The sequence below is a fragment of the Magnolia sinica genome, chromosome 12 (assembly GCF_029962835.1).
Source record: "Magnolia sinica isolate HGM2019 chromosome 12, MsV1, whole genome shotgun sequence".
Classification (NCBI taxonomy): domain Eukaryota; kingdom Viridiplantae; phylum Streptophyta; class Magnoliopsida; order Magnoliales; family Magnoliaceae; genus Magnolia; species Magnolia sinica.
The window spans coordinates 49,868,642-49,895,995 of NC_080584.1; the positions used below are offsets into that span (position 1 = coordinate 49,868,642).

At 38.2% G+C, this 27,354-nt stretch overlaps 1 protein-coding gene across 1 annotated transcript; it reads right to left on the reverse strand.

Moving 5' to 3' along the window:
• Nucleotides 1-1,684: 1,684 nt before the first annotated feature.
• LOC131221349 (probable LRR receptor-like serine/threonine-protein kinase At3g47570) lies at nucleotides 1,685-26,989 on the reverse strand. The gene is made up of 2 exons (XM_058216585.1): nucleotides 24,226-26,989; nucleotides 1,685-2,205 (listed from the first exon to the last, which is right to left on the reverse strand). Exons 1-2 carry the CDS (start codon nucleotides 26,960-26,962, stop codon nucleotides 1,823-1,825), a joined length of 3,120 nt encoding a protein of 1,039 aa, XP_058072568.1. The 5' UTR covers nucleotides 26,963-26,989; the 3' UTR covers nucleotides 1,685-1,822.
• Between the last annotated feature and the right edge of the window lie 365 nt (nucleotides 26,990-27,354).

Consider the following 27,354-nt stretch of genomic DNA (forward strand, 5'->3'; position numbering starts at 1 on the left):
TAAATTCACTATTAGTTTTTCGACTTTAAATTCAGATTTCAGATTCAGACTTTGGATTTCAGATTTAACAAACGGCCCTAAGTTTTGAAATGGTATCCTATTACAAGCTTTGGAAACTGATGGACAGATTGGATTTCTCACTGGAGTCTATGTTAGGACCACATAACTTCTGACCATGGTAACTTACAATAGTGAAACGAAAGTCTCCAAACCTAGTCTCAGATCTGACAGTGAACCCTCTTATACTGCTGTTAGTGCTAGAAAAGCTCGGTGAGATCTTACATGATGTTTGCTAGTGCTAACAAAATGCCTATACAAGGAAGGATGCGACCATAAGAAACGGGCCCAGCCGAACATGTACCAGGAGTGGATTAGGGCAGCCCCGGCCTCACCTAGATGATGCAACCCTTACCATGGGGCCTGCCTTGATGTATTTATTGTATACCATGCCATCCATCTATTTTGAGTCTTTTGATAGATCCGCTTATGGCATGAGCCCAAAAATGAAGTAGATCTAATCTTAGGTGAAGCATATATATAGCAGGAAAGAGCAGTAATGGGTCAGATAAGTTTTTAATGGCTAAATTTATGATCAATCCAATATTTGTTTTTCCCCCTTATCTAGGTTTTTGTGAAAATAAGCATTGTAATGGGCCCTAGTAAGTTTTTTTCCGACCCCCGATCGCCATGTACCATGCACAGACAGATCCGTGGACCTATTCTGCATATAGATTAAGTCCCACACGACATGGATATAGAATACATACATCAATGTGGGCCGACGGTAAGGGCCACACATGTCTTAGGTAAGGCCAGACCCAATGAAGAATCACTCTACACAAAACTACACAGAACCCAACCAACTACATGAACTAACAAATAGATACAAGAGGACACCACCAAACCAACCCACAGAATTCCATTAAGGGACTAAAAGGGAGCAGAGAATTTAGGGAACTTTGAAAAAAGCTGGAGGTTGACTAGCAACTGAAACATACTAGAAAGGGCTTCTGGGGATACGCACGCATCAGCTCGTCCAGCCACATTGCACTATGGCTAAACAACACAAGTCTAAGCACCAACAACCTTTCTCAACAGGCACTTCTGAAACAGATTGAAAACCAAGCACCCAAGCATCCAATGGGAGACAACCGGATATCCAACCAAGATTGAAGGCCAGAGAAATAGAGACCCTCTGCTCCAGCCTAGAGGCGATACACCATGCCAGAGTAGAATCCCTACTTGCTAGAGCAAAGCAAACATCCCAAAATAGTAACACCCATGTCAAAGCAGCAACAAATTACTTTACAACAGATAAAACCACATCAACAGATGCATTTTATTTGGACAATTGAGGTTCATAGAGCTTTAGAAGGAAAGGGACAACAATCTGGTGGGACTCAGTACAAACGCATATTATCTGGAGAATCAAGGTTCATTCAATCGAAGACAATTTTCAGACTAGAGGTGAAGCATCCATGCTGCTCATTTTGGGTGGAAATTAGTTCCATTCAATTACATTCTCAAGATGACCAAACTCAGGCTAAATGCCTTAAACCTTCCTAACCCTGCCTTATTTCTAACTAAACAATTATTATTTACTACTCATTTCATTCTATCCATATTAGCTTTTAGTTTAAAAACCATTTCTTAGAAAGATAATATCTTGCAATACAATCCTTTAATACAATGCTGAAAAACTAAGTAGAACACTTGATGCAACTTACTATACACTACATATATATCTTCCATCCTTATCCACCCAAAATATGTCAAGATTTACCAAGAAAAGACGAACCTTGGCCCCTCAATTGTGGCTGTCTCAATGGATCCCGAACCCAATATATAAATCCCTGATTGCATGCATTTCCACAACAACATCTCTCATGTTCATTCGTTCGATTGGAGATTCCACAGAACACGCTACACCAATTTTAACTATAGAAACCAAGCCCTCTTGCAGTTTACTCGGGGAAGTGTTGCATTGTTTCTTGTTGCTCGGAGCTTGAACTTCTTCTGAGAGTAGTCGTCGGTCTACAATCCTCATCACTTGATCAGGCAAAGCCATTTTAGCAAGTTCATGAAGGCTCAGGCCGTCTTTAAATAAGTCATCAGTTGGTCTCTTCCCCATGAACATCTCCAAAAGAAGGATCCCATAACTGTAGACATCTCCATGTGTAGACGCCTTTTCGCCCATTCCATACTCTGTCATTCATGCATCTTGAATTTTTTAGATATTAAGGTTTCATTCCAATAATTAAATAACAATGGAAGATAGTTTTGGACAAAGAAGAAGTAGCAATTATTGAAAGCATAGGAAACAATTATCTTATTAATTTTAAACTTTTGAAGCATCAACTTGTAAAGGTACTTTGTAAGCTAATATAGACTTCTATTAAGAAATTAAGAAGAACTTTGAAGAGAATAGGAGAGTGTTGATTTTCTTGTTGTATTGCTTCTTCGTACTAAAAATGAATTACACACATATTTGTAGGCTTTACGTACATTTAACAAATAAAAGCTACTTAACAAGTGCATCAAAAAACTAAAAGTCATGTGCCTTTTCAACTAAGAGACATGGACCTTTACACAAATTTCTAAGCATGAATACATCCATATCCAAAACCCTTAGCATTATTCTCATGCATGTATTGGGGCAAATACATGTATTCCATAATATACATGTATTAGAACAAATATGTGTATCTCATAAAGTACAAGTATTGGAGCTAATACATGTACCTCTTAAGTGAATTAATTTACCACTTCTCTTTAATGTACTTTCTGAATTAATTCCTATATCTCTTGAAGTTAACAAAACCTTTCTTTTGAGAGTGCCTTGGTGGATGTCAGCCATTTGTTCTTGCATCTCGCAAGACTTCAAATCAATCTCACCACTCTTAACAACTTCGCGAATGAAGTGATGCTTGATTGCAATATGCTTTGTCTTGTTACAATATTCTAAATTTTTTGCAATTGAGATGGTTGACATATTGTTATAATATATACCAGTTCCTTTCTTTTTCTTTTCACCCATATCTCCACGAATTCGCCGTAGCCATATTGCTTGGGAAACCACAAGACATGACACCACATACTTTTCTTCTTCTATAGATAGAGCAAATGCACTTTGTTTCTTTGACACCAAAGAAAATATGTTGGATCCAAGAGATAAAGTGTACGCCAATGTACTTTTCATATCATCTAGGTATCCCGTCCATTCGCTATCTGTATATCCTAATAACTTTCAGTGTGGGATAGGAGTATACACGATTCCAAAGTCCAACGTTCCTTGGATGTATTGCAACACCCATTAGGCAACTCTCAAGTCTGTTTTGGACAATTCATGAATCTCGAGAGTAAACTGGTAGCAAATATAATATCAAGCCATGTAGTAATAAGATACAAGAGGCTTCCAATGATACTTCTATACAATGATTCATCCACTTTGCTTGAACCATCATTTTTCATCAACTTTTAAAATACCCTTGTTTGTCAATATATACGAATGGTGAGTTTTTCTTTCACGTGAGCCCCAAATTAAAGATCACAAGTTCAAGACTCATCAAGATAGAGATGTACAAATGCGCTTAATAGGTAAACTAAGCCTCGTCTCCCTAAACCAAACTCTATCAGGTATATGCCCCAAAATAAAATGAACATATATATCTTACCCAAAAACATATTTGCAAACTCTGTGGTAAGCTTAGATTAAAGATATCTTAGAGTTGGTAGAGAAATAAATCAAACAGGTAAAACTCATGTATTGATGATTGCATCAAGCTGCAATTGAGGAAAGTTTTAATGCAATTGAACAATGTTCGACGGAATCGAAATCCATGCATAATTGTCTAGCAACATCTGTAAAATTAAGATGGAATTATCGATTGCACTGAAGGAGGTTCGATGACATCGAACCCACTTCTATTGCATCGACCTTAGCCACGTCCTCTATCGACTTTGATTTTTCTCTAAGTTTTATTCGATATAATCAAAATCATTTCGATGGTATCAAAAGTAAGTTATCAATGACATTGAAAGTAGATCGATCCCATCAAAATATGGACCAGTTTGTCCAGCAAGTTTTCTAGGAAAATTTAATATTTTCAATTGCATCGAAGACGGTTCGATGGCATTGAAAGTCTGATCGATTTATCGAAATAGGGACAAATCTTTCCAGCAACCAAAGTAAATTTTATAAAAAAAAAAATTAATCTCAATAGCATGGAACAGAATCTACACCACACCTATTTGAAAAACCTTAGTGCATGAAGTCGATGGCATCGAAGACCTTTCGATGGCATCGACAAGAACATAATTTTGTCCATTTTTTTACTATTGGGATTCAACTTTATATAAACTCTAAGGTTGCTTCTTAAAAAAATTAGAACGAATTGAAGAAAGCTTGAGAGAGTTATTGTAATAGTTAATACCCTTATCATCAAGCCCTCTTTCCTATAAGAGTTCATCATTCAATCCATTGCTTAAGCATTTATTGTCATATTCATTGCTTAGATTGAATTATGAACTCTGACATTTATTAAGTTTCCATCAGCACTCTTTAATGGTAAATCATTGTGCTGGAATCTTTAAATGCTTAGCTCATGGGATTCTTTTCTAATCTCGAAAGAAAATTCATTTATTAAAGAATATCAGACAAAACCCTAAACCAACAACGTCGGAACATTGATTAGAGCATCAACAAATGGTTGGGGTTTTAGAGAGCTGAAGACTCTTCATCAACAAGAAGCTCTACACCAACATGTGCTGACAAGGGGCTCACTCACTTACAAGTAATAGAGTCCATAGAGTCTGAAGCCCCTTTGTTGTGTAGGATTGGGATTCAGAGTTTGTTCATAAACTCATTAAAACCTTTCGTAGGCCTCCGACGAGAGAATACATATAGTGTCCTTGTGTAAGACTTATTGCCTTGTTTAAGCATGTATATTTGCCTTGTGTAGGTATATGAACTTTAATGGCTCCACATAGGCACGTTTTTAAGCAATTCTTACAAAAGAATATATATCTAATTCATTACGAATAAGGAGTTATTCGTCATGTCATTCATGATAAAGTATTTACGTCAAATCACGTGATGAATGGTCTTATCTTAAAATTAACGGTCAGATGGTTAGATATATTGAATGGAGGTAATTCCCAACGGTTAGATTTGTGTCAGGGTGAGAATGTAAGATTATGATAGTTGGATTGGTATCGTATGCACGTATATATTACGTTGAATCTTATGATAACGTTTGAGAATTTTCAATGCTCAGGTAATAAAACCTTATTCGTCAAGAAATATAATGATCATATATTGATAGTTCAGATCTATGTTGACGATATTATTTATGAATTTACATGCACTAACTTGTCTATTGAGTTTGCAGATCTAATGAAATCCAAGTTTGAAATGAGTATGGTTGGAGAACTAAATTACTTTCTTAGATTTCAAGTTAAACAGCAATATGAAGATGGTATATTCATCTCATAAACCAAGTATGCCTTGAATCTTATAAAGAGATTTGGGTTTGAGAATGGAAAAAGTTTGATACTCCTATGAGTACAACTCTCAAACTCTCTAAGGATGAATCGGGTAAAAGTATAGACTCCCATTTATATTGAAGTATGATTGTTAGTCTTCTATACTTAATCGCTAGTAGACCGATATTACTTTTAGTGTGGAATCTGTGCTAGATATCAGTCTGATCCAAAAGAATCTCATTTCATTGTTGTTAAACATATAATCAGATATGTCGCAAGTACTGCTAATTTCAGTCTATAGTATCCTCATGATACAACTATACAACTTGTAGGATATACCAATGCAAATTGGGCAGGAAACGTTGATGATAGAAAATCTACTAGTTGTTGGATGTTTCTATGTAGGAAATTGCTTAGTTTCCTAGCACAACAAGAAATAGAGTTCTGTATCTTTATGTATAGTTGAAGCTTAACACATCGCAGCTAATAATGCTAGTACCCAACTGGTTTGGATGAAAAGAATGTTAGCTGATTACAAAATTGTACAAGATACAATGATTTTGTACTGTGATAACTCTAGCACAATCAATATTTTAAAGAATCCTATTCAACATTCTCTTACGAAACATATAGACATTAGATATCATTATATTTGAGAATTGGTTGATGATAAAACCATTTCATTAGAATATATCCAAACTAAAAAAACAGCTTGTTAACATTATACTAAACCTTGACTAATGAATATAGGTTCCATTAAAGGTTAGAAATTCTTCCAGTACTACGAAAAAATTAGGGATTTGTTTTGATGTCACCAAGATCACAATTTCCTATAGTATCTACAAGGATTAAAAGTTCATTCAGGTGACAACTAATAATAATATTATATCTTCTTTTTATTTTTATTTTTAATGATAGTTTCCAACTATCTAGAGTAGAATAATCTTTTCTATTTTCAGTTCTTAGGATAACACGAACAAACGGTTATTGTAAGTTTGAGCTTGATATCTTCGTTGTAAGTGGTCTTTTTCCATTTTCCTTCTAGATTTGTGTTGATCTTTGCTAGTCTATCATGTATTTGTGGTCTATTTATGATTTTCAACCTTTTTGTGTTGAGTTTTGAGCAAAAACCTGATCTAGACTCAACCCATCTAATTTCCTTGAACTTATCCTATGCAATCACTAAATAGAGCATCATACTCGGAGGAAGGCAACTCACAAGGGCCATGACGGGTCCTCTTTTAGGTCGACTCCCATTACTGTGAGAGCCCTAAGGGGCCTCAAAGAAGATTCAGAGCACGTTAGGGATTTCCACACAAGAGAGATTATAATAGAAAGGATTGTGAATGCTGATCACATTGCACCATTTCAGCTTGTGCCTCTCCTTACTAATATCGGTTAGAAAAATACTCTTGGATGGGGCGGAACAGCTTACCATTCCATTGCACAAGCCATGTATGCTTCCATAAGAGACATGTCCCTTAAAAATCTGACATTTACAATTAATTTTAGAAAAGGGATAGTCACTATTGATCGCCACTTAATTTCAACTTTGATTGAAATAACCGTTAATGATGATGGCATTCCTATTACCAGTCTTATTGATAAAATGATGCATACTGAACGACAAACGATTACTCACAAGTTATGTCATTTTAATGCAGATTGACAATCTGGTATTGCTCTATGTGCCAATCAGATACTCCCCAAATATTGAGTCTCGCATCTCATCTTTACATCAAATGTCTATCCTAGGTCTAGGAATAAGTTAGAACTTACTCCCTTCATGACTCGTGTCCTCCATTCGATTATGTCTGTTGTACAAGTTTGTCTTTCTTCTCTCATTGCTACCTCATTATCCAATTTCATCTTCATCCTGGTCATGGTTCTATTCCATTTTCCTATCTCATGATGTTTATTGCTTTATATTGTAATGTCCAAATTTCCCCGTCTGAGGCACTGAAATCTGTTTTACCATTTAACAACATCAATCTAAATAAGATGAATGTGGCATTTCTTTCTGGTCAACGTGATGAAGAAGAAGAGGAGGAAGCACTCACACTAGAAGACATATTGATGGACGACATATTTGTTGAGCTTGATGAGTCGGATGATCCAGAAGATCCAAACTATTAACCTTCTCAGGTTGATGATTGGCTTAAATCCTTGGAGGAGAAGGTTAAGGCTCCACGGGTCTCATAGGACAGTGTGGTTCAAACTCAAAAATTATCTATGAAGTACATAAAAAATTACTTCGCCAAGAGTTTGGACCAACTTGATCCATTCATGCCTGTTCGATCCGATTAAGTTCATTTATGTTTTTAAATGCTTGGTCTGTAAAACTTATACTTTGTGTGTTTACTTGATGACTCTCTTTTATAACTCTCCTACTTTCCTTTGAATGCTTATTTCCCTTAAGTTGACATTTTTCATATGCTTATCTCCTTATATATTCATATCTTTATATCTTCTTCTACTTTAATTGATATGGTTATTTGAATGTTTTATTTTTTCTCATGTCAAATTGTGACAAAAAGGGGGGGAGGATTTCTTATTATTGGTAGAATGAAGAATGATAAATATGAATGATAGATGATGATTATATGCTTGGAGAATGCTTTGGAATAGAATATTGTACGTCATAATACAGGGGAAGCTCAAATTCAGGGGGAGTAGTAAATTTTTCACTAGTTCATCAAAGCTGTAACAATCCTTCTACAACATTGGATCAAGAATACAAGACTTCATTCTAATTGTTGTGATAATAAGTGTTTTGTCACGAAATTGACAAAGGGGGAGATTGTAAGTGTTGTGTAAAACACATCTTGTTTGTCAAATTTCGTTTAGACAAAATAGCTTATGAAGTGGCTTCTAATGTGGATCAAGATGGAAAGTTTAAGTTCTACTAAAATTCAAGTCAAGTAGATGATCAAGATGAAAAGTTCAAGTTCTACTAAGAACAAGATGGAGAGTGCAAGTTCTACTAAAGTCTAGTAGAAGATCAAGCTCCATCTAGAAATTCAAGCTCATTTGAAGAATCTAGTTGAAGAACAAGTTTCATAAAGTTCAAGCATCTAATCTACTTCAAAGTTCAGTCATTTCAGGTATTATGAACCCTAGAAAGACCTTAGTTTTAGGTACTTTTAAAATATAGTTTAAATGGGTTTTTGTACTTATTTTTTGCTAAGGTTCGACTAGTCTGAGTTATGGTTGGATTGGTATCGTATGCACGTATATATTACGTTGAATCTTATGATAACGTTTGAGAATTTTCAATGCTCAGGTATCGAAAAGTGGGCCTTCGACCAGTCGAGGGTTGCTCGACTAAAAGTCCAGCAACTGAATCAGTTTAGATTTCTAGCACTCACAACCAGTCGAGTAGAGCCTTCGACCAGTCGAAGATCTGTTATATCCTATCACGCTCAAATTTTGAAAATTTGTTGGAACTTAGATGAGTCAAAAACTGTCTTAGACGAGTCGAAGCAACGACTTTTTTTGCTTATAAATTGAGACTTTCTCTCAATTCAAAAATAGAATTTAAGTCCATCAAATCCTTCATCAAGTGAGAGAAAAGCACATGTTATATTCAAGCTATTGTACGGTATTTATTAAATATTTTTAATAGCTTTTTGTTTAATTTTTTGATCTATTAGTCTGTCAATTTTATTTTATAAAGAGAGTAAATACTCTTCTTTGAGATCTTAAAGGAATTCAGGCAAGTAATCATTGGTTTGAATCTATTTAAAATCAATCTAAAACCTTGAACCCTTGTCTATATGACTCAACATTGAACGATTTACATTCAAGAGAAGTGGTTCTACGGCTACATCGATAGATACGTCTTCAAGATGAAGATAAGTATATAATTCTTTTATGTTTCGGTTTTATTGAGATAGTCAGAAAATCTCATTTGTTGGTTTTCTTAAGATAGCCAGAAAATCTCAGTGAGTGGTATTTTTATTTGTGATAACCCTCTAAATTCACAACTGTATTAGGTTTTAAGGTGCTCCTGTAAAAACCTTATTTATAGTAAAAGTCAATATCACATGGAGAGTGATTATTGGGAGTGAAGTAGGTGTGGTTGTTTGAGAACAGTTGGTTGACATACCGAATCACTATAATTCTTGGTGTTGTGGTGAATACATTTATTGTTTATGTGGTAAATGGTTGTAATCCTTTTTATATTAAGTGGTGAATGCTTATAATATATTAGCTTTTATTTACTCTTGCTTAGTTTGGAATATTGATTCTAATAAGTTTCGCGAAATAAGGTTGTCTTACCTAAACTTGTTTGGGTGAAGGTTGTCTTACGAATCAGTTTGAATCAACATTTCAATACTAGTGTAATTGAGATCTATAATTTATTTATTATTTCTACACTTTATTGAATTATTTGGTATAGTCCTATTTACTCCCCCAGGAACACTTTATTGTATTATTTGGTATTGTCCTATTCAACCCCCCCCCCCCCCCCCAAAAGATTGTATGCTCTCCTTTTCAAAAACTAATCTAGAAACACAGAAAAAGTTAAACCTAATCCTATGCTAATTCTAATACGAATGTATTTCAAAAAATTGCAACCGAAGTTCCTAACAATAGCGCTAAAAACTTGTTGACAAACCTAAGTGCAGGGCTATGATGTAGTAATAACTCAGTGAGACCGAGGTTGTACCCACAAGGACTTACTTTTGTGAAATTTTTAAAATACTTTAGAATTAGAACTAGAATCTAAACTAACTACAAAAATTAGATTTAAAAGAGTAATGATGTAAGAAACTATCAGAGATAAAACACTAGAGTGCCAAGGATCAATTTATAACTTCTTTAATATTAATTTATTTGATTTAATTGGATCACACAACTAGAATCGAAGTCCTATCCTATCTAACTGGATAATGGAGCAGTTAAATCATTATCCATATACTTCTCAATGCATGATGAGCAACATTGGGTTAGGTAAGTAAACATGAACTAAGGCTAATAACACAGATTAATATTTAGTGAATCAGTCCACTTCTATGGCTATTGATTGTAAAATTTCTGAGGAAGTGTAGAGTGGTCAACAGGTAAACTACTCCATACTGCAAGTATTTGGTTATGATGCTTACTATCATATGACATCAATTAAGATAAATAAGTTGGACCAAAAGGCTAAAAAGTACATTTTTGTCCGCTATAGTGTTTGTGTGAAGGATTACATGTTATTTAATCAGGTCACACGGAAAACTATCCTTAGTTGTGACGTTAAATTCAATGAAGGATCCTTATTCCATAAGGATGAGCACAAGGATGCTGAAAGTTGGTTCTGGACATTCAGATAGACTCAAATGAGACAACCTGATACTAAGACGTAGGCAGAGATATAAGAGCAGTTGGAGTAGTCACCTGTGAGAAGGAATTTGTCAAGGGATCATAGGTTACTGGTGAGATATAGGGATGAGTCGAATGTTGCATTTGCCCTCATTACTAATGAGGAGGATCCGTCTACTTTTCAGGAGGCTCTTGACGATATAGATGCTGAAAAGTGGAAAACAATAATGAATGACGAGATGAATTTTCTATACGAAAATGAGACATGGGAGATGGGAGAGCTTTCCATCGGCCATAAACCAATCGGGTACAAGTGGATTTTCAAGAAAAAATATGATATGTATAAGGTAAGATTGGTAGCGAAGGCATACACTTAGAGAGAAGGCATAAACTTCACTGAGATTTTTGTTGAAGCAAGTATCTATCAGATTCGTGTTGGCACTGGTTGCCCAATACGATCTTGAGTTGGAACGGATGGATATGAAGACTACTTTTCTGCATAGAAAATTGGAAAAAGAGATTTACATGAAGCAGTCAGAAGATTTTAAAATACAAGGGATAGAGAACAAGGTTTGCAGGTTAAAGAGGTCATTATATGGCCTGAAACAATCGTCTAAATAGTGGTATAAGAATTTTAATTCTTTCATGACGAGTCAAAGGTTTACCAACAATGAGTATGATCATTGTGTCTATTACAAGACACTAGTGATAGGAAGTTCATTATATTGGTATTGTATATTGATAACATGCTTATCGCTAATCATAATATGTTTAAGATCAATAAACTGAAGGCTCAACTATCAAGGACATTTAAGATGAAAGATCTGCGGGCTGCAAAAAGGTTCTTAACATTGACATACATAGAAACATAAAAATGAGCAGGCTATGGTTATCTCAGACGAAATAATTTGAGAAGGTATTGGTGAAGTATGGGATGGATAAGGCAAAGTTGGTTAACATTCTCCACGTGGCTCATTTTAAGCTTTCTTATAAAGAGTGTCTTGGAACAGATGAAGAAAAATAGGTTATGTCTCATGTGCCTTATTCGAGTGCAATTAGTAGCTCGATGTATATTTTTACATATACATAGGGCTGTACATCAAGCCGAGTCGAGTTGAGGTGGGCCAAGCTCGGCTTGACTCGTCCATGCTATACTCGAGTTCGAGCTCAAGCTTCGAGTCGAGTTAAAATACACCATGGTCGAAGTTGGCTTGAACTCAACTCGAGCTTTAGTAAACAAGCTTGACTTGCCTTGAGTCGGCCTTTCGAGCAGAGTCAATCCGAGCTGAGCTGAGCCGAGTTGAGCTTTTCGAGCTAGCTTGTCTCATGTACAGCCCTACAAGACCGAATATTTAACATATGTTGGGTGTTGTTAACAAATACATGTATAACCCTGACAAGCAACACTAGAAGACAATGAAATGGCTACTTTGATATATTCGAGGTATGCAGGACTACGTCTTGACATTTAAAAATCAGATGACAAGTTAATATACTATGTGGATTCAAATTACATTGGCAGTAAGATAATAGAAGGTTGACTTTTATTTACTCGTTTTTACCAATGGGTGGAGCGATTAGTTTAATATTGAAGTTTCAATCTATGGTGACTCTTTTCACAATCAAAGTTGAATATATGATAGTAACGGAAACATTTAAGGAAGCAGTTCAGTTGAGGGGAATGATAAATCAGTTGGGCGATCGCGCCGTCGCCACGGTTCCATCGTCGCGACTCGGGCACCGAACCGATACCCATGCCAGAAGATGTGGACCCACATTCATTTCTAGAAAAATCCCATACATTACGAATTTCGAGGGAATCTCTACAACATGTCCCATCAATCAATCAATCAATCAATGTCAAGTACAAGCCATACCCCAAGTACATCACCCATCCCTCCCTTTTCACAAGTCAACTCTCTCTCTCCCTACCCATCCCTCTTTTACAAAATTTCAACCCAACCCATACCTCCCTATCTCATTCCCTACAACACCCATCTATATCATCCCATCACCTCTCTCTCTCTCTCTCTCTCTCTCTCTCTCATTTCTCAAACCTCCCAAGCAACACCACAGGTCCAAGCTCTCTCTCTCCCAAAGCCAAGTGTGGCCCACTTTCCCTACCCTCTCATCTCTCATCCCCACCATCAAAAGTCCATCAACCACCATCAAAAGCGAAGGCATGCAGCATAGGAGTCCAAGGGATCAAGAAGGAGGCCAATAGGTGGGTGATTTAACCATCAATTTTGTTATTTGAGGGCCCACATATGGTGGGGCCCATCTTGATGTATGCTTTGTATTTAGGGAGGGCCCATAGTGGCGGGGTCCCACCCCTTCTCGGTGATCTCTCTCTCTCACTCTCTCTCTCTCTCTCTCTCTCTTTCTCTTCCGGTGTGGTCCACTAGATCCACACCGATCGTGGACCCACCATGATGGATGTATTTTATCGACGTCATCCATTTGTTTTATCCAAGCCATCCGGTGGGCCTGAATGATGAGAAAACCCAAATGTCAGACCAAATCAAGTGGGCCATGTTCATGTGGGACCTACCTTGATGAAACGTGGGCCACATACATGTGGGACCCACCGTGATGCTTGTGTTATATCCATGCCGTCCAGCGTCTCTGGAAGTTGGATGTGAAAAAATTTAACATGGAGTGCGTGTACTCACATGGGTGTGTAGTAAAATAATAATAATAATAATAATAATAATAATAATATGTATATTTGAATTTTAGTATCCTCTCATGCAGCCCCACTTTGATATACATAGATTAAATCCATGTTGTCCATTCCATTTCTCAGCTCATTTTAGGCGTTGAGCTGAAAAATAAAGCTAATTCGATTTTCTTGCGGACCATAGCATTGAAAACAGTTGATTTCACCATTAAAAGCCTCTTTGACCTTTCTACACTCCGAAACATATCCAATATTGGGCTTGTTAGACTCGTCACAAGCCAAGGAACCCAACAGATGGGATTCCTTTGATATGGGCCCCACCTATGAGAATAAATAAAATAAAATAAGGCAGCTGCTGTTGACCGTCAGAGGACGCCAACAGCGTCCTGCTGCTACGAGCAGTGTGGGCCCCACCGTGATGTGTAGAACATCTCCACCGTGCATTTGGGTGGGCCCCTTAGGGCGTAGGCCACCCTCATAATCGGTCGTATACAACTCTCGGGTGGCCCACGTCACAGAAACAGAGGTGATTGAGCGTCTGCCATTGAAACCCTTTTGGGTGTCCAAGTTTTGGACCCTTATGAAATTTGTTTTTCCTCTTCATCGGGTCCGTGTGACCTTATCGGCATGTTGGATGGAAGATAAACGTTATGGTGGGCCCCACGTGGGAGCCACGTGTATGCATTGTATACCACACCTCCCTACGCATAGGGAGGTGGGGACTACTGTGTACCTCATTATAGGTCTGTAGTGGTGTCACCGTGCCGTGGGTCCCACCGCTTTATCTACATTGTCCATCCCTATGGGACCCACCTTGAGACATGTGTTGCATCCAAACCATCCAACCATTTTGATAGATATTAAGGCTTGAGATTAAAAATAAGACAGATTCAAATATTAGGTGAACCACACTACAGGGAGCAGTGGGTTTTGAATGCCTACCATTGAAACTCTTTGGGTCATAGTAGTTTTGCCAATATGATATTTATTTTCCTCTTAGTTTAGGTCTTTATGACCTTATGAACAATGGATGGAAAATGGTTGTGGTGGGCCCATTGGAATTTAACAATGGAATTATTATCACCACTGCCAATTGTGGTATGGTCCAAATGATCTTTTGATCGAATTCATTTTTGGGTAATGCCCTAAAATGACCTCTATAGATGGATGAATGGTGTGGCCCAAGTAGTGGGGCCCACTTGTTGTATTTGAGAGGCCCGATATGACTTATTTGGGGCCCATTGGTAGAGGCCCATTGTGATGTATATGGAGCCCATGAGTAGAGGCCCATGGTGATATATATTAGGCCCATTTGATCGGCCCATTTGAATCGGCCCATTTGATCGGCTCATTTGATTGGCCTATTTGCTGTATGTGAGGCCCAATGAGATATATGTGAGGCCTATGTGTGGGCCGAATGTGATGTATATGAGGCCCATTCTATGTGGGATTCCACCATGATTTATGTAATGATGTTCATGGCAGGCCGTGCCTTGGGAGTAATGATGGTTTGATGCCCACATTGTAAGGATGATGTTGATTAAATGTTCGCATTGTCACTCTCCCTAGGGCCCATTGATAGGCCCATCTTGATGTATGTGTTCTATATCCGCCCCCGTCCATCTGTTTAGGGCGTGGCCCACCCCACACGTGTGGCACGTGTGGGAGTGGGACCCAACTTAATGTATTTATTTTATATCCACACCGTCTATGCATGGACATGTTGTGGAACCCCACCATTATATATGTGTTTTATTCAAGTAGTTCGTCCGCCCAGGATGGGTGGGGCCCATATTGATGTGTCTTGTACTGTTCATTTGGACGGTGCTGAGTAGGGCCCACCTCGATGGCATATGTATATTCACACCATCCATGCCTTTGACAGTGGTGGGGACCCCCATGATGTATGTCTTATTCCTGCTATCCGTCCATGGAATGCACCATGGCGTATCTATTTTATCCCCGTCGTGATGCATGTATTGTATATCTATGTCGGACCAGGTGATGTGGCCCACCTTGATGTATTTGGTGGCCCATTCGAGAGGCCCACTTTGATATACATGTGGCCCATCAGGATGTATCTTTAACCTATGAGCAGGGCCCACCTGTTGCGTGTTTTGAGGTGCAGGTGCAGGGCCCACCTGTTGTGTATTTGAGGCCGTGTGATGAGGCCCATGTGATGTATTCGAGGCCCATGGGTGAGGCCTATTGTGATATATTCGTGGCCTATGGGCAGGGCCCATTGTGATAAGTATTAGGCCCATGTCGCGTGGTCCATTTGTTGTATACTAGGCCCTTGTGTGAGGCCATGGGTCCTCTTTATGTTTGGCTTTATGTGGGCAACTCCTTGGGAGGAATGATGGTTAAATGGCCACATTGTTGGGCAATGCTGGTTTAATGTCCACATTATATGTTTGGCTCTATGTGGGCCATTCCTTGGGGGCAATGTTGGTTAAATGTTCACATTGTCGATACCGGTTATGAGTATGTGACAGCATAACATCATGATACATGGCCATACGCATCATCTGCATGTTTGTTATGAGATGTGGTTGACCATTGCATATGTCATTAGGCGAGTTGTTATGAGACTCCCTAATAGGCGGAGATTGTCTCACATGAGCGCACGGTATACGCAGGATTGATGCATGATGGATTGTATGACTCATGCATCGACATTGTGTGTTGTGATTCTTGTATGCCCTAGCGAATCAGGGCCGTAGCCTCCACGGGCATATCGTGGATGACCGGATGGGACAGAAAATATGTTATTAGCATCGGTCCTATAGATGGCCTTGGGTAAAAATCTTTAAACCCTCTTGGTACAGAGGACACCCTAACGTCGAGATCGAGAGGATATATATGAGCGCATGAGGGCCGTATACCGGTAGGCCGCGTCTCCCACTGTCGTGGTCGGTTGGGAGGGGGTGTGGCCTTACTTGCACTGAGGGAGTAGGCATAACTAGCGAGTTTGACCGGCTCGTGAATGGGTTCGCCATCGACGTGCGGGTAGATATTGGCCGACTCCGGCTAGGCGGATAATGAGGTCTTTTCCACTTACCCGATTGTGTGCTTGATGGGGCGGCAAGTGGTGTAGAGTGTACTAGACCCCTTGATGATCCCAGAGATGAACAGAATCGATATGTGGACTTACTGAGCAAGAGTGGTATACTCAGCATTTTACTCAGTCATTCATTCACTATTCACTTGGGCTGGTGATGAACAAATAATTATTATGTGTACCTTCGCAATGGCCAGGATTTTGGTTGGGGCGCACGACTAACCTGAGATCAGGAGTTTACCACAATGTGTTTGACTATACAAATTTAGGTATAGGATTGGTTTGGATAGAATTCTCTTATAATGAACCCCATAGCCTGCGATACTACGTCTTATCATCTCGACTTCACACTCCGGCATAGTCATTCCATTTTGCACCGCATATCACATTACATCCATGGCTTATGACATTTTGGGTTACTCTATGTCTGCATTTATATGACTTAGATAAGGTGACGGTATTCGTAGCTCTCCGAATTGTATGTGTGAACTCATCAGGAATTGTATATTGCATTGCATCCTCGGCATCTGATATTTGGCTCTTTATGACTCCTCATTTGCGTAACTAATTTGTATTGAGTACTCTGATATTATTTGACTTATGGACTGTCAGTATTTCCACTTACTTTGATATCGTATGATTCATGATCTTACCAATATTTCTGATATTGTATGATTTTGACATTACATTGAATACTTGGCACTTACCTTGTGCACACACTTACACCACCCTTTAAGCTTTCTATAAGCTTATGCACGATAGATGCATGCGAGTGACATTAGATTGTAGCCGAGCTGAGGCAGGAGCGTGCGGTGGAGCTTTTGGACTTTTCTTTAATATTTTTATATTGTATTTTCATTTCAGCATTGTATTCAAATGTTTATATTAGTTGATATCTGATGATGATGTTGCCTTTGTGATTTGGGTAAACTTGTAGTTATGCTTTTACAAGATAAATATACGTTGAAAAATCCTCCTTGTAGGATCACAGGATCGAAATCTGGCGTATACTTGAAGCTGAGAACGGGGTACTACAGATGTTGTCGGCAACGGATTCGGCGATCGAGATTCCTAAGAGTCCGATCTTCGGGTTTGGGGCGTAACAGTTTACGTTCTAGAGATTCCAAGTAAGGGACTACGGTTACAGAAAGGGAAAGTGTTAGGCACCCACTCTAAGGAAGCAGTTCAGTTGAGGGGAATGATAAATCAGTTGGGGCTTTAGTAGGAAGTCGTGCCAGTTACTTGTGACAGCGAAAGTGCAATCAATCTAGCTAAAAACTTTATTTATCACTCACGTACTAAAACATATTGATGTGCCTCATCATTTTATCGAATAAGTGCTTGAGAAAGGATAAGTAACTCTAAAGAAGATTTACACAAGCGTGAATCTCGTTGACATGCTTATAAAGGTGGTTCCCACAGATAAGTTCAAGTTTTGTGCAACTTTTCTGGGCTTGGCAAAGCCGAAATGAGGATGGAATATGCATGAGAAGTAACGATGAAACTTTGATGGAAGACAATTAGAGATAATGGTGATAAAGGGCTATGGACAGTGAAGATTGAAGATATGGTGGAGATTGTTATTGACGTTTTAAATCTGTATGTAAGATCCCTTTGAGAAGATGTTGATGCCATCGACAGTCTACCCGATCCCATCAAGAAAATCTAGAAAAATCTTATTTGCTTGTTGGAAAGTTTTAGAAGTTGTTACTCGATGGCATCGAAGGATCTTCGATGTCATCAATGAGGCTTCGATGTCTGTTGATGCCATCGAAGGTCCTATTGAGCGCGTGCGCAAAATTTCATAAGTGCAGGATTTATTTCTTATTTCGGTTTGGTAGTATGTATATCAAGTGTAATCGGGATTAGGGAGGGACTAAGAGGTGTATTAGGGTTTTCTAAAACGTTACTAAGGGTTCAAGGGCATAGCTAGGGTTTGAAGGAGATTCAAAGCTTGTTCAAATCAGTAAGATCATCTATTCGAGGCTTGTTTGAATCGGTCAGATCATCTATCTCTTATAATTCTACTTTTATAGTGTATTACTTATCACTTTGTGTCATAATTTTTCCCACAAGCATTCTTCCACATAATAGTTGGATTATTTTTGTTTGGCCAGCTTACCCTACGTGCACTTTGCTTGATTCCACTTTGTATACTTCCAGGGATCCTAACATGATATACCATGAAATGTGTGCTACAATAACGGATATGATTGATGGATTGATTGGATTGTCCATTTGTACTGAAGCAACTAGAGGCATCATGATTTGTGTTGCTGCGTGTGAACTAGCAACAATTGCAACGACAATAGCACCAACACAAACGATGGAGACAAATTTTGCTAAATTTGCAACGGTTGGTCTAGCTAGGTGGGGAGCCCCTCTCAACGTCGACCAGTATTTCGTTCTATGGGAGACTCCCTTCTCCACCTGTTCTTCCATTTTTCCTTGTCGGGGTTGGGTTGCGGAAGTTGAATTGCATACTAAGTTACTCATTTACGCTCTTATTGTACTAAGTAAACTCCATTGTGCCGACTGTGAATGCACGTGGTTTATCCATGCCGTCCGATGTCGTTTCTAATGACAATCATTTGTAGACGTTAAAGGAACATTCACCAACTTCACAAGTGGACTAATTGTCTTCATCATCGCTGCTAAGTGTCATTTACATCATATTCATGGTTGGTGATGATGTTTAGAATAATTCAAACTCAACGGTTATGAACGTTTGAAATTCCTCTATTTACTCACTGTTTGTTGTAACTAAGTTAGATGTGATTAAGCCGCATGTCAGTTGCTGCTTAAATCTCTCAAGTATTAGGTGCCTCATCATGTCTATAAAACAGTATTCTACGTAATGTAAACGAACAACAAAAACTTGAATATACTCTGCTATCTTACAAGCCAAAGAAAACAGCCCTTATTGCTTACATGTGTTATTTGTGAAGTTTGTGTTAATCGTGATTGAGTTGCTATTACTCCAACAAATTTGGTATCAAAGCTAAGTTCCACAGCGATTAGGAGCAAGGTAAAAGGTAGTGGCAACCACAAGTAGCACAGTAAGTATTAATCAAAATTTTGTTCCCATTTTTAAAGGAGAAAATTATCCATTTTAGGCTATTAAAATGAGAACAATATTTATGTCTCACGATTTATGGGAATTAGTAGAGATTGGTTTTACAGAGTATAATGATCAAGAAGGAAGGGTGACCGCAGCTCAAAAAGCGGAGATGAAAGAAAATAGAAAAAAAATAAAATGCAAAGGCCCTGTCATATATCCAGCAAGCTCTGGATGACACGATCTTCCCAAGAATAATGTGAGTTAAAACATCTAAAGAAGCATGAGACTTGCTTCGAAATGAATTCCAAGGGTTAAGTAAAGTAATCATTATAAGATTACAATTTCTCCATCATGAATTTGAAACCTTATTGATGAAAAATTCAGAAGTGGTTCAAGAATTTTTCACTTGAGTCACCTTAATAGTAAATCAAGCTAGGTCTCTTGGTGAAGACCTATCTGCACAAAAAATTGTTGAAAAGGTGCTTCGGAGTCTTAATTCAAAATTTGATTCCATTGTTCCTGCAATAGAGGAATCTAAAGATCTAAGCACTTTGCCTTTAACTCAATTAATGGGATCTCTTCAAGCTTATGAAGAGAGGTTACAAAAGAACACAAAAAATTTTGTTGAGTAGGCATTGCAGACAAAACTCACTGCAACTCACCCATTTAAAAAGGGTCATGGTGGTGAAGCTCGGTCAAACCAATCCTTTAAAGGGAAAGGAAAAGGCCACTACAACAACTCTAGAAACTCAAACTTCAATCAACGTAATTGTAAATCCTCTATTCAATGTTACAAGTGCAAAAAGAAAGGGCATATTGAAAGAGACTGTTGGTATAAAAATAAGGATTCCAATGTGCCAATTGCTCAATTTGTAAAAAAAATTGGGCACGCTGGAAAAGATTGTTGGTATAAGCCAAAAGATAGGGCAAATTTCCATGATGAAAAATGTGATGATGAAAAAAACTGATGAAGAAAGCCTATTTCTTTCATGTTTTACTGCATGTACTGAAAATGTTTGGTATCTAGATAGTGGTTGCAGTAACCATATGACAGGTGATAAATCATTATTTGTTGAGATGGATGAGACTATTAGGTCTCAAGTACGGATGGGAGATGATAATCAAGTTCAAGTGTGAGATAAGAGAACTATTTCCATAGACACCAAATCTGGTAAGAAGCTTATTCATGATGTTATGTATGTTCCTGGCATTGCTCAAAATTTAATCAGCTTGGGACAATTGATGAAAAGAGGACTTTATGCTATTTTTGATGAAAATAAATGCATGATATTTAATAAGAAAAACAAGGAATTAATAGTTTCAGTTGAAATGACTGATACTAAAATGTTCCCTCTTAAATTTTCCGATCTGACCATCAATGCTTTTAAGTTGAATCTAGTGACGCCTCTAGGCTATGGCATAAACGATATGGGCATCTAAACTTTGGTGGGCTAAATTTACTGCATAAAAATACAATGGTTGCTGGTTTACCCATGGTGACAAATGATGGAACGTTGTGTGAAGCATGTGTATATGGAAAACATCATAGAACTCCCTTTCAAGTGGGTAAATCTTGGAGGGCAACTGAACCTTTGATGCTTGTACATGCTGATATCTGTGGTCCTATGAGTACATCCTCTTTTGGTGGATGTAGATATTTTCTATTATTTGTTGATGACTTTACTAGAATGTCATGGGTGTATTTTCTTGAAAAAAAGTCTGACGCTCTTTCATTTTTCATACAATTTCGGGCTTCTGTTGAAAAACAAAGTGGCTATTCTATTAAAAAATTGCGTACTGACCGGGGCGGTGAATTTACATCCAAAAAATTCTTTATGATGTGCAAAAGTGCAGGTATAAACAGAGAACTCACGGCAAGCTTTACCCCACAACAAAATGGGGTCGTGGAACGAAAAAATCGAATAATCGTTGAAACCGCAAGGTGTATGCTGAAAGAAAAGGAACTACCAAAGACCTATTGGGCTGAAGCCGTCGCAACTTCGGTTTATTTATTAAACCGATTTCCTACCAAGGCTGTCACAGGAAAAACCCCATATGAAGCTTGGTTTAGGAGAAAACCAAATATGAGCCATCTTAAAGTATTTGGATCTATAGCCTATGCTCATATTCCTTCGCAAAAAAAGACAAAAATTAGATGATAAGAGCAAAAAAATATATTTTTATTGGTTATAGCGATGAAACAAAGGGCTATAGGCTCTATGATCCAAAAAATAAAATTTTGAACATCAGTCGAGATGTTATCTTTAATGAAAATGATGTCTGGAATTGGGAAAGTAGTGCCGAAAATACTCATTTGGTTGTTGATCATGAAGAAACCACATCTTGTATGCCACCAAATGAGTTTCATCCACCACCTTCACCACATATTGAATCAAGTGAATCGCCTCCAAGAAGGGTAAGAAGTCTTACTGATATTTATCAATCATGTGATTTTGCCTTCTTTTCTTCAGAACCCACATGTTTTGAAGATGCAGTGACAAAGGAAGAGTGGTATGATGCAATGAAGGAAGAAATTGATGTTATTGAAAAAAATAAAGCACGGAGATTAGTTAATTTGCCCTCAAGAAAAGAAGCCGTTAGACTGAAATGGATTTATAAATCCAAATTCAATCCTGATGGATCTTTGAAAAGGCATAAAGCTCGTTTAGTAGCAAAAGGTTATGCTCAAATTCCAGGTGTTGATTTTTTTGAAACCTTTTCTCCTGTTGCTCGATTAGAAACCATTAGAACTGTTTTATCTTTGGCATCTCAAGAAAGTTGGCATGTTTATCAATTTGATGTCAAATCAGCTTTCTTAAATGGTGAGTTACAGGAAAATGTATATGTAGAACAGCCTGCAGGATTTAAATTCAATGGGATGGAAAATAAAGTTTACAAATTGGAGAAAGCTTTGTATGGACTCAAACAAGCTCCAAGAGCATGGTACAGTAAGATCGACAGGTACTTCCTTGACACTAATTTTAAGAGGAGTGAAAGTGAACCTACTCTTTATGTGAAAACTCAAGGTATGGAAATCCTTATAGTTTGCTTGTATGTTGATGATATGATATATACAGGCAATTCTATAAGTTTGATGAAGCAATTTAGAGAAAATATGACGTCTAAATTCGAAATGACCGACTTGGGCCTTTTACATTATTTTTTAGGCATGCAAATTATTCAAGATTCCAATGGTATTTTTGTATGTCAAGAAAAGTATGCTCATGATATATTAAAAAGATTTTATATGACTAATTGTAATCCTGCAAAAACTCCCATGAATACAAATGATAAACTTATGTTAGAAGATGGGGTAGATAAAACTAATGGAAAAGACTACAGAAGCTTGATTGGTGGACTAATCTATCTCACTCATACAAGGCCAGATATAATGTTTGCAGTGAGCCTTCTATCCAGATTCATGCAAAATCCAAGTTAACAACATATGGGAGCAGCAAAAAGAGTCCTACGATATATTCGTGGCACATTGAACTTTGGAATCAAGTATCGCAAGGTGAGTGATTTTAAACTCATGACTTGTACTGATAGTGATTGGGCCGGTTGTGCAGATGACAGAAAAAGCACTTCGGGATTTTCACTTAGTCTTGGATCCGGAATGATATCATGGGCGACTAAGAAGCAAGAAACTACCGCACTATCAAGTTCGGAAGCCGAATACATTGCTACCACAAGTGCCGCTTGCCAAACAGTATGGCTTAGAAGGATCTTATCCGATTTGAAGGCAAAACAAGAAGAAGCTACGGTAATCTACTGCGACAACAAATCTACCATTGCAATGACAAAAAATCCAGCATTTCATGCAAGGACTAAACACATAGAAGTACGTCATCACTTCATAAGAGAACTCGTGGCGAAAGGAGAAATCAAGTTGGAATACTGCAACACCGAGGATCAAATTGCAGACATTTTCACTAAAGCGCTTTCCTGGCAGAAATTTGTCAAGTTACGAGAAATGCTCGGAGTTGAGGTTGTTTGAATTAAGGGGGCGTGTTGAGAATAATTCAAACTCAACGGTCATAAGGATGTTTGAAATTCCACGATTTACTCTCTGTTTGTTGTAACTAAGTTGGATGTGGTCAAGCCACATGTCAGTAGCTGCTTAAATCTCTCAAGTGTTAGGTGCCTCATCATGTCTATAAAACAGTCTACTACATGGTGTAAATGAACAACAAAAAATTGAATATACTCTGCTATCCTACAATCCAAAGAAAACAACCCTTATTGCTTACGTGTGTTATTTGTGAAGTTTGTGTTAATCGTGATTGAGTTGCTATTACTCCAACAGCATATGCTTCATTTTTGTGATAAAGCCCAAAAATTATCTGGTTAAATGAATGTACGGAGTGATAAAATGCATAAATGTCGGTGGGCCCCACAGAGTTTACTCAGTACCCTTAGCATACTGAGTTACTCAGTACGTTCTGTATAGCCCTTCCTTGAATATAAATAAAGGTATTTTAGTCTTTTTATTTTTTTTTAAGAACATAAGTGACAATAGCGGTAGCATTAAGAGCTGGTGAATCTGTGAGTTCTAGCTAGATATCTCAAAACTTTTACAAAGCATTTATAAAAAGAGAAAAGAACAAAGAAAAACCAAGAAATTATTACCTGGAGGAACATAGCCAACAGAGCCCTTTATCCCAGATGACCTGGTTTGATCTTGAGAGGTATTAGCACTAGAAAGGAATCCTGCTATTCCAAAATCACCCACATGGGCGTGCATGTCATCATCCAGTAGAACATTGCTTGGTTTTAGATCACGATGAATGACCTGCATGTGGCAATGGTGATGAAGATACTCCAATGCAGAAGCAACATCAATGGCTATATCTAGCCTTTGAATAAGGTTCAAGCTCCACAACTCTTGCTTCCCATGTACACTTGGATGCAACCACTTTTCTAGACTCCCATTAGGCATGTACTCAAATACTAGAGCTTTGAATTCATTGCCTTCAAAATCAATGCTTGAGCAAGCAGTTATGATTTTAACTAGATTCCGATGCCGGATATTTCTCAAGGCTTCACATTCGACCATGAAACTCCTGGAAGCACCACGTTGTTGTAGATTGAAAACTTTGACTGCAACACATGTTTGATCTTGATCTAGAAGTCCTTTGTATACAGAACCATAACTTCCCACACCAATCAAATTATCCAAAGAGAACCCACCAGTCGCTTTAAAGAGATCCGCATAAGAAACATTTAAAAATTGGCCCTCTAAGGAAAAGGCAGGCAAGGGCCTCTCGTTTGCCTTTCTTCTCACCCGAAAAAGTGTAGCAAAGAGAAATGATGAAAGAATCAAACCCAAAACTACACTGACCATGGAGATTATTACCCTTAGAGAGATCGACATTCCATGTTTCTTAGGAGCTTTCTCTGGGCATGCTGGCAGCCGTAACTGTGGGACACCTCCACAAAGCTCCTTGTTTCTAAGGACTGAAAATTTGGTTGAATTTTTGAAAACCCCTTCAGTTGGGACTGGGCCATTGAGATTATTGGATGACAAGTCCAAGTACTCCAGAATTGGAAATTTCTCTAGAGCTACTGGAATATGCCCAGACAAGTTATTATGAGAAAAATCTAGCAGTTTAATACCTTTTAAGTTGCTCAAACCCGGAGGAATGGCTCCTTGAAATAAGTTATTGCTCAAATTAAGGATTTCAAGGCTCAGACAATTGTTTATCTCACTAGGAATTTCACCCATCAATTTGTTGTGAGAAGAAAACAAATATTGAAGTAGTTCCAACTTACCAATGACCGGTGGTAGAGATCCAACCAAAGAATTCTGGTCTATATCAAGTGTGACCAGGGAAGGAATACTTAAAATTTCTTTGGGTATGCTTCCATTCAGCTTGTTTCTATGAAGACCTAATGTTTGAAGATGACGACAGTTTCCAAGACTCGAAGGGATACTTCCTTGCAAACGATTTTCATCTAAATTGAGTTCAACTAACTGAGTGATGTTGCCAATGGAGGATGGGATTTGTCCTGAAAGTCTGTTGCTGTACAAATACAATCCCTGCAAATTTTGAAGCTTCCCAAAACCGATAGGAATAATACCCATCACAAAGCACCTATATACACCAAACCTATTTAAGTTGAAGAGATTACTAATATCTGTTGGGATGCTTCCGGATATCGGGTTTTCTCCTAACTCTAGTATTTTTAGGTGGATAGAGAGATTGACAATGCTGGCAGGAAGTTCTCCTCTCAGTCGATTGGAATGGAGATGTACTACTTCCAAATGACTGCAATTGGTCAAAGAAGTGAGGAAACTCAAGTCATGATCTCCTTCTCCACCTCCAAGATGATTACCAAGTCCAAATAGGATATGGAGATCCTGCAATCTTCCCAAATTTCCAGGAACAGGTCCACTAAAATTATTATTAGCAAAACTAATAACAGCAAGTTTTGAAGCATTGGGTAATGAAACTGGTATTGGCCCAGTAAATGCATTTTCTGAAAGGTGAAGATATTTGAGATTAGGAAGGGTGAGACCGAGATTGGCTGGAACCTTTCCATGAAGTCGGTTAAATGTCACACAGAACTCAACGATGGATGAAAGGTTGTAAAGCGATGGTGGGATGGGACCAGACAGGTTATTTGAATATATATCAAGATTTTGTAACTTCACTAGCCGTCCTAGCTCATTTGGGATGCTTCCTTCCACACCATTATAATATAGATAGAGAGTAACAAGAGACGAGAGGTTCCCGAGTGGCGGTGGGATGTTGCCGGTGAGATTGTTGTGGCCAAGATTCAATGTCACGAGCTTTGGCAGTGAGCTAAGCTCGACTGGAATTCTCCCCACGAGCTCGTTTTTATCGAAAATGATAGATCTGAGTTCCGAGCAGTTGGACAGATTGTCGGGGATTCCTCCTTGCAGCATATTATAACTCAGATTAAGATCTCGAAGCCGGAAGAGCCTGCCCATTTCTCGTGGGATTTCACCATGGAAGCTGTTGCTCGAGAGGTTGATACTTCTCAGGAAGGTGAGGTTTGCTAGGTGAGGTGATATGAGCCCCACCAATCTGTGGGACCCAAGATTCAAGGAAGTGACTCTTTGAGGATGCCAGCGACTGCATGTGACTCCTTCCCAGTTGCAGAAATGGAGGGAATCGTTCCATGAGTTGAAGACCTGGAAAGGATCGTAGGATATCCGATCCTTGAATGCAATCAAGGCGAGTCGATCCGTCTCATTTCCCAAGGCGGGGGAATCAATTCCTATGCAGTTCATGCATGGCAGAAGGAAGGCAAGGAGCAGTGATGACCAAAATCCGCTTTGAGGTACAAAGCCAAGCTCCATTCTTCTACTTGAGATGTTCCGATGATTGGAATGGTCCATGTTCCAGATACTCCGCTACCTAAGCTGTTACATTAAAGTCAACATTTCAGTGATAATAGTAAGCTTTTATTTTCTAGAGTTGAATACAATACATTGAAAATTCTCTTTTCATTGTATTGTTCTAAATTCAATGATACTAACATTTTATTTTTCAGAGATGATACTAACCCTTTTATTATCCAATAATTCACACATATTAAAATCAGAAAGAACATGGAATATTTTTGTTGCTACTGAGTTGCATCATGGTGCAGCGCAGCGGGTGTATGGTTCTGCTGAATGTCTTGACTTGCTTCGTGCCTCTGTTCAAACAGGATTGTTTAGCTTACATTTGGAAGTAATGTTATCTTGTCCATGGCTTTTGCTTTCTGTCTATAAAGAAAATAGCAATT

Excerpts from the sequence above, each read along its gene's own strand:
- LOC131221349 (XM_058216585.1), bottom strand. The coding sequence starts at position 26,962 with ATGGACCATTCCAATCATCGGAACATCTCAAGTAGAAGAATGGAGCTT. Across the intron at positions 2,206-24,225 it reads TGTTGGCTATGTTCCTCCAG|AGTATGGAATGGGCGAAAAG; the intron begins GTAATAATTTCT and ends CATGAATGACAG.